The 15,841-nt window shown below is 37.4% G+C and overlaps 1 protein-coding gene across 1 annotated transcript; it reads left to right on the top strand.

Moving 5' to 3' along the window:
• The first annotated feature begins 1,822 nt into the window (after nt 1-1,822).
• LOC149793949 (uncharacterized) lies at nt 1,823-9,566 on the top strand. The gene is made up of 4 exons (XM_089967878.1): nt 1,823-1,980; nt 2,417-2,620; nt 5,449-5,538; nt 8,844-9,566. Exons 1-4 carry the CDS (start codon nt 1,887-1,889, stop codon nt 9,131-9,133), a joined length of 678 nt encoding a protein of 225 aa, XP_089824004.1. The 5' UTR covers nt 1,823-1,886; the 3' UTR covers nt 9,134-9,566.
• The last annotated feature ends 6,275 nt before the right edge of the window (nt 9,567-15,841 follow it).

The raw sequence follows: 15,841 nt of genomic DNA, 5'->3' as shown, positions 1-15,841 counted from the left end.
AAATTAATTCTACACGCCTTGATTTCTATCATAGGAATCCGGAATGACAGTGTAGATACATAATAATTAATTACTGGGTCGTCATGCGAGTGTGTCTGATACGCACGAGTGCATATAACGCCGACTGAGTAACATCATTTTTTGCTGATGTGTGCTTAGTCGGGAAGGAATATGGACTCGTGTGTGCAGGCAAGGCGATGGGTGCCGTTTACCCGCGGACCTGGGTTCGACTATCCGTAGAGTACGAATTAAAAATTGTCTAACCTGTATGATAGTATTGTTTGTATACGTATGAGTTCCAAACAGCTTCACATCCCCAAGAAAAGAATATCCACCATCTTATGCGTCAGTCGTCTGCTACCAACAATTAATGGAATATCATCTTTTTTCTTACTGTACCACATGCCTATCAAAATAATCTTCACGAATGTTTGATGAGACAATTGTGATCATCATGCAGTTTGCTTGCTGCCAATATTTTCTTCTTGAAAATCTTAATTTTCCAATGGAATAGATATCTTACATAATTTCTTATGCGAAGATGATCCGCAGCCAGCGAAGGGCTATTTCAAAGGAATTACAATAAAAGAGATTTGTCTTATGAAAACTCTACTTTGATGTTACCTTTTTCATGCAGCTTAAACAAGAACAGTAAACAGGACTTAGAGGGAGGTTATTGGGTGTTAAGAGGATTGAAAATAACTCCCAAAATCCAACAGAAACTTCGAAAGTTTAGAAGAATGCATGGTAGGGCATGAATGATTTTGTGTATCTTTAACTTCTATTCTTGGTAGGAAATACATGATTTCATGTATCATTTACTTCTGTCTTGGTAAGGCATACATGATCTCATGTATCATTTACTTTCATGCTTGGTAGGGCATGAATGATTTCACGTATCATTTACTTCTGTCTTGGTAGGAAATACATGATTTCATGTATCATTTACTTCTGTCTTGGTAAGGCATACATGATCTCATGTATCATTTACTTTCATGCTTGGTAGGGCACGACTGATTTCATGTATCATTTACTTCTATGCTTTGTAGGGCATGCATGATTTCATGTATCTTTTTTCTATCATATCATTTACTTCTATCTTGGTAGGGCATGAATTATACATACATACATACATACATACATACATACATACACACACACACACACACATATATATATATATATATATATATATATATATATATATATATATATATATATATATATATATATATATATATATATATATATATATATATATATATATATATATATATATATATATATATAATTTTCAATTATACAATCCTTTGCAAGTGAATGCCATCTTGAATTTTTCAATATTTCCACAGTCTGGTTTATGCATGGAATATGTACCTTCTTTGCTAATTTACGACTGACGGATGTTAAGCGGGGAGATGGCAGCAAATAATTTTGCAGACACAAATATGATAATTCTTCTATAACATGCGAATTTAAAGAACACAATCGGGGATATGTTTATATTCAAAATGCGTTCGATTACTATCTTGTTTTAAACTCTGCTTTTCTGAATCAGTCGAATCCCTCCACCTCCACTCCCCGCCCTTCTGCCGTTCAAAAGTGCTATAATAAGAAGTTAGTCGTTATTTGGTTTATGATGTTACGGATGTAACCTCAGCTTCATCTACAATAGCTGCCAAAGGTGTAATATCGATAAGTATCACAGTTTAAGTTCTCTATATCCTCCTATCAAATGTATATCCGTCTTTCTCGAGCACTTAACTTCCGTTTGTATCACAATAATCAACTCACAGATCCTGATATTCTTCTATAAATACGCAGCTCATCTTGTACTTCAGACACAGAATAGCCAAGGTCGACTGGTTCACAAGATCACTTCTACCATGAAGCAGTTCATCGTTGCTCTGCTTTTGCTGAGCATCTATCTGACGTATGCGAATGAGGTCGAAGAAGACCAGTCGCTCGTCTTGGACGAGGGTACCAGTTTAGCCGAATAATTTCGTGTATTATCTGTCAATATCAATCCAGTCAGCTTCATATGAAGAGTGTTGATTATATATCACGAACAAATTATTTGCGTTTTATATCTTAAAATCATCGGAATCATTATCAATTAATTATAAGTCTGTTGAGTCATATCAGATCTTGAGTGGAATATTACTTACTCATTATTGTTAGAATGACGTCAAATTAAAATTAATTAGTTGCTTTATGATACTATGTTGTCGACTGTGCTCATGTGGTCGTAATTGCTGCTGTTTTTGGATTGTTGTGTACGTCTTGACAATGACCTATGTAATATGATTTTTAAAATATTCTTATTATTTTTGCATTTGCTAGAGCGAGGGTGAGGGTATCTTTTAGCGTTGGTGTTATGTGCATATCTAATTTAATTTTTTGATATTTCGGACAGAGGAAGACATCAGCCATGAGTTGCTGGCATTGATTGAAGATGGGAAGCTATCTATCGAAGATATAGCTGGAGAGGAGTTCATCAGCAATACGCTCAATGATATTGTCAAAGATGGCGACGTCCAGGACAGATCATGGAAAAGGTGCTTCAGAATAAATAAGTCATTTAAGATCGTCTTCAAAAGATTCCGCTTTAGTGTGTCAGGTGAGTCAGCAAATTGAATGCTCATTTACGTCAGATATAACAAATTTTGCTAAAAGATCTTCTGCTTAATCCGTCAACATCTACAGACCGGCCCACATTGTGGTCTCAACAAGGCAGTTCGAATACTCATTAGAACTTATTCAACTGGCCCCTTCTTTAGAAATCGCAACAAATTTATGTTTCTGTTGGAGCATGGTTTAAAGAAGCTTAACACGCCAGATGATGACATATTTACTTGTTGTGTTCTGTATCTGATTTAAATCAACCAGCGTAGACCCTATTGTTTAAACACATTATGCGACGCTATATATTGGTCTACTCATGTCGCAATTAATTAATGGACGTTGTTGGTTGCTTTAAAATTAGATTAACTAAAGATAGTGTAATTATTTTAGGACAGATATGACAACTATGATATATTTGATGTCATGTTTATACATCGGTCACAATAAGGTACCTTTAGATTATGACATATATGGAAACTAAATACATATTATATTCCAAAGAAAGTAGTTTTTGCTACCAGTATAATATTCCATTTTTGTAACATGTTTAAACTGACGCAATTTTTAAAAATCTGGAACGGTCCGTATGAAAAACAATTTTGAGAATATTTCACAAATTAGCGCAATAATAAAAGTAGGAAACCATCCTTGTTCATCGTGAAATGTTGTACACAAATAACGCAAACCAGCCCGTTATATGTACCAGTGTTACATTACTAGTATGATGGAAAACGGTAATAAACATTGCATATCTGAAATCCGTCTTTCATGTCTTCAAAGTCGTGTCCATGGAGGGTGTGGGGGTCGGGTGTAGTTGGGGTGGAGTTGAACCTACAAATTAATTAAGAATTGCACGAGAGTACATCGTTGAAGAGAGATTATGTCACATTTCTCCCAAGATATTGGTTTTGTGCCGTCCGTACGTCTGTCCTATTTCCTCATAAGCAAAATAGCTGGAAAACCATTGAGCCAAACAAAATCAAATCGAATACTGAAATGTCTTGAGTGAGTTAAATTCATTTATTTTGCAGTATGCAAAAATTAAGGAAACCATACATGTTTGAAACATGTGCAAGTCACACACTATTTAAAAACAAACACAACATGCTGCTTCTTTTGGAAGGTATAGTTTAAAGGGGCACTCCCATAAGAATGCTTTCCAATGATTACAATTTTAAAGCGTAATAATAATAATAATAATAATAATTCTCAGCATTAGGTCGATAAATCAGCATCTCCCTCGTGATGATAATGACTAGCGATTTAGGAGCCGATGTCGACTATTCATTAAAACCTGCAAAAATCGGCAGCCAGTCTTGTCTGCATATATCGTTGTACATTTGTTACACTTACCGGTATCTTTCGCAGATGTGGAACAAACGTCGACTGAAGGGTTCTTTTGGTGATATATACATTCTATTTCCGGATCAGATCCTATGTTTGTCGACTTGTAAATCCACGTGAAATAGCATAACCCTCTGCCCTGTGTCCATTTTGTATTTCGTGCTAGATATGCCTGTTGCATGCAGGAAAATTGCACATTTAATGAACAGGTGGCATGAAACCCACATGTCATCCATTAGTATCAACACTGATGGGGGGGGGGGATTTATCGGACTACCTCAGCATCAGCCTTCTTCTTCTTTACATATCTGTTATCTATCTATCTATCTATCTATCTATCTATCTATCTATATATATATATATATATATATATATATATATATATATATATATATATATATATATATATATATATATATATATATATATATATATATATATATATATTTAGATATACAAATTAATACAATTACCCGGATCAGATTAATTTACTTGAGAAAATGATTACACATAATTTAGATTAGTAATACTATTCCAATTAATAATTTTCCCTGCATTCAATTTCATTTTAGTTCGATAAGTATTTTGGAACTAAAGGGCGCGGGTAGTGCTTTTAAACTCTTACAGCGGATTCTGGAAATTGAATTGGCGATGGACTGGCTCAAAACAGATGATGCAAATAGTGTCCTTAGACTGGTCTCTGATCGCATTTTTAAAGCAGGAGAATAAGTTGTGATGTGGATTATATAAAGACACTGAAATACTGAAGTAATGAAACAAAGTGTAATTTTGGACACTTCCTAGGAGAAGCGTCAGTATGTTATCAACGATGAAGTTTATTTGTTTTTCTATAATTATTTTCTTGTATGAGAGAATAAGTTGTGATGTGGATTATATAAAGACACTGAAATACTGAAGTAATGAAACATGGTGTAGTTTTGGACACTTCCTAGGAGAAGCGTCAATATGTTATCAACGATGAAGTTTATTTGTTTTTCTATAATTATTTTCTTGTATGAATCTGCAAAAACGGTTATAGGACCAGCTTTATTATCGTATATGTGAAAAAAGTTACAATATCAGCATTATTATCGTATATGTTTAAAAAGTTACAATATCAGCATTATTTTCGTATATGTGAAAAAAGTTACAATATCAGTATTATTATCGTATATGTGAAAAAAGTTACAATATCGGTTTTAGTAGCGTATATGACTGTGAAAAAGTTACAATACCGACTTTATTGTCTTATATGAATCTGTGAAAAAAGTTTATAAACCAGCTCAGCTCTCAAAATCTAACTATGATAGCTTTGTGAATCAATTCTTTCCTATGAACACATATAAAACACTCCAAAAGATGCAGTGATTTATTAGGGTGAGAAAGATACTACAGAAGTGAAAACCAATATGTTTTTGTAATAAATAATAAAGTATATCGTTTGTAATATTATTATTATTATTATTATTATTATTCCAGGCTGTGTCGAAGTTATATGGCTGTCAAGTGACATGGGGGTCCGCATCATTTTGACCGTGGGCAGGCTGAGGGTCAGCAAAACAGTTTCATGTAAGTAACAACATTTTTATAGCCTCCTTCGCCTTTAGAGGCGGGGTACATCTCAGAAACAAGATGCTCACAAGAGCAATGCTGTGGGTTAAATATATTGCATTTGAAATGGTAAGATTTTGGGTAAGCTGTGTACAGTTTACAGTTTATTCCATAACAGATATTGAGGAATTTTTGTAACCAATACTTTTGCTAAGTATTGAGTTACAACTTTTGCAACGAACCAGATAAACCGTTAGCAAATGAAAATAGCAGTGCCATTATTTCAGTGCTTCCCTCAACTGAAAGTTCGATAAATGACACATCAGCACACGATAAACTAATTTGCGCCGGAGAAAAACGAATAAAATGACTTTCGCAGGGACATTACATACCATATCAGCCGACCTTATCCTGAAAATATTTTAACTTGTCTTCAGCTGACTGTTAGCCTGTCACGCTAACCACGTCCCATACAATTTTTGCCAACAGAAGTCAAGAGTAGCTAAGAATCCTTGTACCTATTTAATATGTATGCAAGTACAGGGAAGTTGTTGTTGTGGGGTTTAACGCCATTTTCAGCACACGATAGGCTATGCATGGCGTCCAGTATTGATGGTGGAGGAAGAACCCTGGAGAACCCAGGGGAGAACAACCGACCCACGAGAAACTACTGGCAGGCTTTCCCAGGTACACCAATATTTCGCGTGCTGTTTGGAGATCTAGACAATGCGGTGTATATATATTCCGACAAGTTTAATCATGCAAATGATGCTGAAAATATGTAACAAGATTCTGTTCAAAACGCTTAGTAAATATTAGCTTTAGTTTCAGACTGCTTACGCACGGAACTAAGGCAACTAACTTTCCCAGTTGTGACTGACTGACTGCCCCCCCCCCCTTCAAAAAATCCTGCGGGCGCCCATGTCCAGGTTCCAGGATCATAATTTAAATAGTGCAATTCATTTTTGCTTATCGTTTCTTTTTCCTGTTTGACAGATGTCGATACATAGCTGACTTTACTGTCTTCATGAAAGAAATATAATAAAATACAGTTTAACAGACTAATAGACTTATTTTTTATAACTGATTATCGTACATACAGTGTGGATTCCACAGTAGCTGCTTCAAAGATCGCATTAACAACGCGATGTTTCGTCAACAACTCTGTAAAGAATTCGAAGTTAACTGTTTTGATACAGCGAAGCTTGGTATATCCGTGCGCTGGTTTCTAAGCAAACAGTTAGTTGCCAACGATGAAATGTCTATGTGGGTTCATTGCTGGTCACAAAGGTGTTCGGGTTACATTAATTGGATGTATTAATCTCAATTAATACATTAATTCCATGTATTAATTTTAATGTTTGATGTAGAGTAGAATACGTTCCTTGCCTAAGGATGGAAGCAAAAATACCTTAGATGATAAACTGTACATAGGGAAAGAATGCATTTTGCTGCATAATGGTTATTGCCCTGAACACACCCCTAAACAACTCTTGTCAAAGATGAAGGTTTCTGAGGCCTATAACATGTACAAAAATCCGCGGGCAACAGTCAACACATCTCGATTGGTCTTTCTAGACACACATCCAGTAGTACTAAAGGCTTCATCGCATGGTAAACGCCTTATACATACCTGTCATAAATTTACTGTAAGGCCTGACTGTACTAATTATATTTCTTATTTTCATTATGTCGCATATTTGATGGGAACTAATGTATTAGTAGTAAGTACCATCTTACTTTACAACGTACTAGTAATACATTTAGATGCAGTAAGAAGACTTAAATAAATTTAGGCATTGACTTGGATACAACCAATCCAAACATTAGCATTGGTTACGAATGTAATGCCTGGACTTTTTTTCTAGCGCAATTATGATATTTTCCCGAACCGGCCGAACCACTGCTATTTGTTTTGTCATCGTAAACAAAACCCCAGAGGGAGAACTCCTATATACATCTTATTTTCTGATTAAGATTTAGTTATGCTTTCTACTGAAAGTAACATTCTTCATTGATTAAATATCCTGAAAAAAAATCAAAGAATAAAAAGTAATGCTTTTCTTAGGCACTACATTAGAATGGAATAACAGCTGATTGGTTCATTTTAGTGCAGTTATACCTATACGTTTCTTGCCAGCCTACGCAATTATGATGTCTTCCAACCCGAAAATATAGTTTGCTTGGTTTGTGGAAACCAGAACACGTGATGTACTAACACACATAACCTTTACTACGGAATAACAACAGTATAATCGAAAAAACAACAGGGGCCCCGTGTGGCCGAATGGTCTAAAGCGCTCTCCGTTACGGATCACTGCCATCTCACCTCTGTCTGCGTGGGTTCGAGTCTCGGATTCAGCCAATGTGGGTATGTGAGAAAGCTTGACAGTAGCTTTTCGTGGGTCGGTGGTTCTTTCTCCACCATTAATAGTGGCCGCCATGTATAGCCTATCGTATGCTGAAAAATGGCGTTAGACCCTACAACAAAAAACAACAATATTGAGCTTAATTTGCCATGTGTATTTAGGTGGACAAGAACTTTCCAGTCTTATCTGTTATTAATTGTGGCACCGGTATCTCAACTCGAAACCTCAGATGCACACGAAATAGTACTTTAACCACTGATTCCCTCTCTGTAGCACTTGCATATAGGTCAAAGTCAGCCGCAGTGGCTGGGTGAGGTGTATGTCTGACTTGCCCAAATCATCTGCCGTAGTGTGTCCCGATAATGTGCTTATGTGCGTAAAAACACAAAACCCGCTCGGATGCACATAACCGAGTGACATGTCTGAGTGTTCCACTATCGTGGGATTGCAATCAATTTATTGGCAATGTGTTCTTCTGCTTGCCGTTTTTCAAAATATAAGTTCGTATAGATACAGTGTTTTACGAGAAATCAGGAGAACAAACAACATAGACCCTGTTTGACAGGCACATTTTGCGATATCAGAACAGGGGCCTATGTTGTTTGCAATTGGATCCTACCAATAAGCAAGTACATAAGGTACCTGTCTACCTTGATAAATACTCCAAAGCCCGATAATAATTATGGAATATATAACACATCATGGGTATAACTTGAAATGGATTATTGTATTCTGAACATTCTACAACATTTCTTGCAAAGTCCTGTACTGTATATATATTCTTCTATTGAATCCAGGGAAAGCACTTTAAGTTCTGTCTGGTGTATATTTATAATTCTCTCTCTCTCTCTCTCTCTCTCTCTCTCTCTCTCTCTATATATATATATAAATACACACACACACACACACACACACGCTATCATGCCTTGTCTCACGTGTTTCTTACATTTGTAGTGAGAAATCCTCCAGCTATTTGCTATGGCATTCCCGGATTTAAGCTGGCCAAAGTCTGTCTCCAGTTTTACGACATCAACATTGGGAGGAGATCTGGATGTGTTAAGCTCAATTTCAGGTTCTTGAGATGGGGTTGGAGCATGCGTGTCGGCTGTTTCCGGCGTTACCACGTGATGGCTGATGCCGATCCTAGCACTTTCAATTATGAAAGGCTCACAAAAAATGGTGACAAAACCACGAAACTTGAAGAAAATACCCAGGAAATGGACTTGTTTGAACATGTAGAATAAACCCGTGGAATGACGATGAAAAATGGTTTACATAATTAAACTCTGATTTTATCGAGGAATTCAAATATGAAGCGAAAAAATTTGTAAAATTACATGAACCTAGCATATAGGATTGATGGTGGGCTGTTAGTTGGTTGGTAGGTAGAAAGACAGATAGTGAAATAATGAAGGAAAGAGGTTATTGTCCAGCAGAAGTTTTACTAAAGCACAGACCAGACATTGTTGTTTGTATGCATTATTAATTTTACAAAGACCCCTGTAATAACGATGTGTCTCCGTAATTGACAAATCTTGTTGCTGACATATATATTTTCAAAGTATAAAGGAATTTGCATATTCTTTTTAATTAATAATGAATTGTTTGAAATAAAAAAAAAACATTCCTTATTAATATGTAATCTTTTTCATCAAAAATAAAATGGGCAATATTTGATGTTATTGCTACTTGAGTCATCCGTCGTTTATAAACCAATGAACACAAGGACACTGGGAAAGGTTAATTGGTGTATAGTGACTTATCTATCACGCTGACATTCGTACTTGTCTCATTCTATTTTCTGTAGTAAAGCCATAAACTTCATTTACGTCAAGAAGTGCTTTAGATAAATTAACTCCCGATTCATTCAATTTCTTACAATTTAGCCAAAAATATGAGATTTTTGCATATCCATGCGAACAATTCATCTGACAATGTGTTCCAGATTTGAAGGTTGTAAAAGGATCGAGAAAAAATTATTATTTTTTAAAATTTGACATCTAGTCACAGCTTCGTTCTCGATGGAACACAATAAACAATACAAGTAATGATGAGGAACACCTGTGGTCCTGTGTTAAATATTTACATCAGACATTGGATAACCCATTGGGTCCGTACGGAACATTAACATTAGGATGGCAATTTGATGTCCAGTCGGAAGTTAACATTGTAGCGCCAAAAGAGATATGCTCAAACGCTTAGTTAAGAAATGTGATCACGCCTAGTATGCATGTATTGATGGCCTCTAACGTAGCTGCTTCTGTAAAAACGAAGCCGTAACCACCAACAACAATTGAATGGTTGCAAGAAAGGGAAATGTTCCATCGGTCATTTGCATTTGTGCCGCTTCTGACTTGGAAAATTTTAATGTCGCTCAGCTATTCTTTGGTTTGGCTGCAATGAGCCAATTAGGAAATGTTTAGGTCAACCACACAAGAATAATTCCAATTAACTTTGTCGGAGAAATCCTCATTGTGACCCGGCAACCGTTTCATATTGCGCCCATTACTTTTGCAAATTGCTCTGATGTAAAGGCCATTCATAACTTTTTGATAGGACATTATTATTAGGACATTATTATGAGAAACCGTAATTTGTTTAATTACTATGTTCAGAGTTTTCCACAGGCGCCTTTATACCCCTTATTCAATCACTCAAGTTCTGCAACAACTGAGCCTTGTCAGAGAGTATCACAGTAATACAGTTATAATCTGGAAAAGATGTTGTAGATTTGATCGATATGGCAGAGCTGAGTGTAGGTTCATGTATGTAGATTTTAGAATCGCACTTGGCCGCCAATTTGATCTAGCGTCGAATCTCATCTTTGAATAATTCAACCTCGTACGCGCCCTTAAAAAGTTCAGCAACGTTCTAGTTACATTCTTGACCACACTCTGATGAAATCATGAAAGAAACACTCGCGTGGAATGACCCAAACAGCCACGACATAATATTTGGCCAACTACGATCATCACGCAACAAAGCTCATGCGATCTCGAGTTTGATGGATAGTCCCACAGTGATGGGGGTCGGAAAGATTACATAAAGTTCTGATTTCGCTGATCATATTCTATTCGATCATATAGCATTTTAAACATGCGGCCTTTCCAGTCGGTGGGTCTGTTAACAGCAGACTATATTGGATTCGTTAAGAATGTTTGGTGTCAAGTGCCTGTGTGCCTTTTGCGATAATACCATCTTACTCTCCTATTCATCTTCTTGGATTTATACAATTGCCTCTGTCAGATGTTCAGTAGCGTTCGCGGTTTCTTCCGTGGCTGTTTTGATATCATTGGTGTGTTTGGATATCTTACAAACTCAACCCAGGTTTTCTTTGGTTTCCGTCATCGCTGCCACTTGAGTCTCAGTTTCCTTGTTAATTTGGTCAGAGGTGCAAATGTTTGTTCAAGGTCCTCTGTAAAATCATCCCGTGGAGTTTGTCTCGAGTGTAGCATAACGTTTCTACTTTCAGGGATATCTTTGTAACTTTACAGAAATTCTAGGTGTTCGCGAACAGCTTTGAGACGTCGGTCAGCATACTCTGCTAAAACATCTTTGTCGGGTTTCTCTTTCTTTGATATTGTATACACTTACCATAGTTTTAAAATTGTAGTGAACCCGCTCGATATTTTCCGGAAGTTCTAGTCAAGTCAGTAGTGAGGAGATTATAAGGATGCTGCATGTTACTAGCATGAATTTGCTTATAAGGCATCAAACGGTGTTCTTGTGCGTGAATGTATTGATGTAAATTTCATCCATGACTTAAATACAGGCTAAGATTGCACTTGGAGGTAAAAATGTTATACACGAAACATTGACGCTAGTTACTACAGTCGGCATGTGTTCATGTTGGCCTTGAAAAGTTAGCGAGCGCTTAAAAGGTCTCCCGCAGGGTTGTTCGATAGTAGCTTGCCAATCAAGCGCAGTGTCAAATTTACTTGCTCTCTCCAAGAAAGAGTTTTCGTGGACGGTTTGATGTGAGGACACCCAGTGAAGTTCAACAGGCTGATCTTTTGCTTCTCCCACATGATGGGGTACGTGGACTTACATACAAATACGCGTTAACCATTTTAGATGCTGATATCAGATATAATGAAGCTCTGCTTTTTATGTTTAAAGGCTAAGCGAGCAACGTGGACTGCTTAAACGTATTTATACGCGTTCATCCCTAACATGGCCATGGCTGATACAAGTGGAACCTAGCAAATAATTTATCGGAGCCGTTGCTGCTTGTTAACAAAACATAACGTGCGAGTTCGTATTGGACGGGTTTACATATATCGCGACTAGGTTGTTTTGGAACGATTGAACCTAACACTTGCTGATTGTTTACTCGGACATCAGTAAGCGCGGGAATTGTTTATGAGGTCTCGTACCCGGAGTGCTCGATCTCGCGAGAGGGTGATACAACTTCAATCAGTCATAGAAATGTTGAATAATGAAATCACACTAATGATCGGGTTAAAAATCGCTGAGGCAATTCGACGAAAGACTGTCACATTTATCTGCAAAATGATTTCACAACCACCACTGTTATACTCATTCGGGAACAATTTAGTTCGGTAACATTATGTACCGGGAGAATTAGGAGACATGCAACATTGTGCTACTGACCCGGAATGGTCTTCGATGTATTTAGTCTCAGACCAGATTGATACTCTGTATCAACCAGTACGTTACCATTTGTCGCTGTCAGGTCATGGACGAAATACAGCATTTGTACATGAGGAACTGCATATCGTTCAAACAGACACGTAACTGACTTCAATCTTTTTTTTCTTCTGAAACCACAAAGCGATTCACAATCGCGTGTTGCCCGTACGGCTAAGTTGTGTTTCCATTAGGGAAAATCCTTCACTTGGTGTCAAGTGTGTACAAACCTACTTTTCTGCAACGATTTTCACACATCCGATGTTTCTTTGACCTGACAAAATTGACTGCGTGCGCAAATACATGTTATGCTTGATAACCTTCGCAACAACAATAAGTGGGACACTTTTTGTCGTTTTCTTGTTTTTAGAGCCGAAAACGACAATCGAGTACATTTTCGGGCGCAGTCCCACATCCTTGAATTTTCCTACGACTTTCTTGTTGTTACTACTCAGTGGATAATCTTTATAATTTTGTGAAATTCATTTACAAGCAACGTCTCGCCCATGTCCTTGTACACGTCATTGGTTGTGAAATCATCAACAACTTGTCTGTATCCATGTACTACATCTTGATGTTATCACCGTAACGCGGTACGTGAGCAGTTTGGATACATCTAGCACAGACAAGTTAACATGGTTAGGCTTCGTTAGCGGGATGAGCAATAAGCCTGCTGTGGTTATCTTGCTTCCTATCCCAAACAAGGTCAACGATGTTATATTTGTTTTTCCACGAACTTAAAGAAATCTGTTTAAAATCTTTGGTCGCGACATTCATTCGTATATACGGTACCATCCATGTGCTCTTGAGAAAATGTAACGATTGATGGACTTTATATATACGGATTCCCAGTTGCAGAAATAATTGTAAATGTGTAGTACATAGTTGCTGTTACTTCTTAGGATCGGAACAAGCGTGACGCATTCTGTAAACTTGCGTCAGGAATCAATAACGATTTCACACTCATACGAGGATAGCCACTAGAGGGGCACCTATAGCACTTACGATGTTAGAGGATAATCTTTGACACTCTAGATCACCTTCAAATATCATATCATATATCGGTGTTACTGTCGTACTCATGAATGGCTACATTCATGTGGTTGATACACTGAAACTGACCTACGGTCATTCGTTGCATCATCACCCATTGATACAGGTTGTTCTCATCAAGCTATTCGAATCAACTGTTCGTGACAGCAAGGTCATATACGTCCACGGGTGGATATTTCTCGCGATCTCAGCGATGATAAGCAATATAAATACCTCAGCGGATGCCACGTTTCACAAACATATCCTGATCAATATCAGTGAACCGTTCCAAGCTTGGTTTAATACATTAGTGAACCGTTCCAAGCTTGGTTTAATACATCAGTGAACCGTTCCAAGCTTGGTTTAATATATCAGTGCCTTCCAAGCTATTCCCGGTTGCGAAAAGCCGTGTGCAGCATCGAGCATGTACACATTCATGGCAGTATAAAGGAATGTTTCAAAGGCATTAGCGAGCAGAATCACGTATGTTTGCAAATATAAATTATGATAGCACATTTTAACCAAACTCGGACCAGACAATGTTTGCATGTGCGTAGGTAGTAGTTGACGAAAATCGCGAGACAACGACGATTTGAATTCTTCAGTCAGTGATAACTGAGTTTAAGCAAACCCATTAGCTCATGTACTCGTGTATCCGCGTAAATATGATACGGAACTTTCATCTTCCGTTGCGCTGCGTTGATTTTCAGAATGTTTCTGCCGGGTTCTGGCATAACGGTAAGCTGGGTATTTTAGTTGACTCCACCGCAGTCAAATCATGGTCGTCATTCAACTGTTGGATGGTGAATAAATGCTGGCAATGTCAATATTTGCTGTTCACATAAAACAACACGGAAAGATGTTTATTAAATTCTTCAAACTTGCTGAGTAAGTTTTTAGGAACTTGTACAGGATACTTTAAGTTACCAAACTTAAGGTTCCCAAGATCCTGTTTGCATTCTCGAGGTTGATCTTTATTGCCGCTCAAGGGATGGTTACAATCAATAAGATTGGCCTGATTGAAAACACAACGATTATGCACAGTGTGTGTGTGTGTGTGTGTGTGTGTGTGTGTGTGTGTGTGTGTGATACAGTTACAGTAATAGTGATGGGTTTGTTGATGAAACAAGCGTTGATACAAATCATGTCCGTGGACATGTAGGTGGATTTGGACTTGTACCCGAACTTGGACACTTACTTGTCAGGTCGACAGAGATTATATCCGAGAGGATAAAGTGGTATGTATTTTGTTGTTGAGTTACTGTTAAAGTCTTCCGCCAGACACGACTATCCTCTCGCTTGGGCGCCTCTTGGTAACTTGGTTTGGCGGGTTCGCGCACGGGCTCATATGCATTCGCATGTGACGTGAGGACAAAATCAAAGGGGTGGGAGAGTAGAAGGCTGTGACTAAGATCAATATCAAATTTACAAAAGCACTATTATCTTACACGTTTTACGCATTTCTTCCGGTGTTCTTAAGGCAGACCTTACAATAAGGTCAAAATATAATTGCACATCTTTATAACCTGTTGTTCTATCGTTCCTAATTTTGGGCAAGCCTGTATAACCAAAAATTATTGCGATGGAATCGCAATATTCTCCAAAATTGTCACATTTAAATATTTTTGCATGTTAATCCACGTGTGTTAGGAGGACTTCTTTTTAATATCGGAACTCCTTCTTATGTTAGCGTGCAAACATGGTGTTTTCCTGCTAATGTAGATAATGTGTATACATACATACATACGCACGCACACACACATACGCACTCATACACATATATTTGTAGACGAAAATGTCTGCGTTTACAATTAAATATGTTTATTATTTACAAATGCGAGTGATGGTGTTCGCAACCATTCTAATTTTGCAGAATGTGTATAAGAAAACAGCATGCATTGTTTACTGCATTCGAACTCATTCCGTCCGCATCCGGTCTTTGTTGACGTGACTCGGATATCATTCAGCAGACGTACGTCATGGACTACTTGTGGTTCCCTCTTACCGGTAAACCATTGGAAAAGGTCACGTAGCCTTTCCGGGGTATTACAATGACCCATGAGTATTTTTCCTGGAAAAGGCTCTTGGTAGGATTATATATATAAAGGCTGAAACTGTTTTTATTTTTGTGAGCATTAGCACAGAAAACATATCCGATATGAAATAAAATGTAGTCCTTTTGCAAGTTTAATATACCCGAAAGCTGGGACTGTCATGATGTGGGTATGATAATCGAGGCTTAAAGCTAATCCTTACGATTTTGCATTTAA

This window comes from Sinohyriopsis cumingii, chromosome 8 (assembly GCF_028554795.1).
Source record: "Sinohyriopsis cumingii isolate HCF-2022 chromosome 8, ASM2855479v2, whole genome shotgun sequence".
Lineage (NCBI taxonomy): Eukaryota > Metazoa > Mollusca > Bivalvia > Unionida > Unionidae > Sinohyriopsis > Sinohyriopsis cumingii.
The sequence above is the reverse complement of the archived record's forward strand: the minus strand, read 5'-3'. Positions and strand labels throughout refer to the sequence as shown.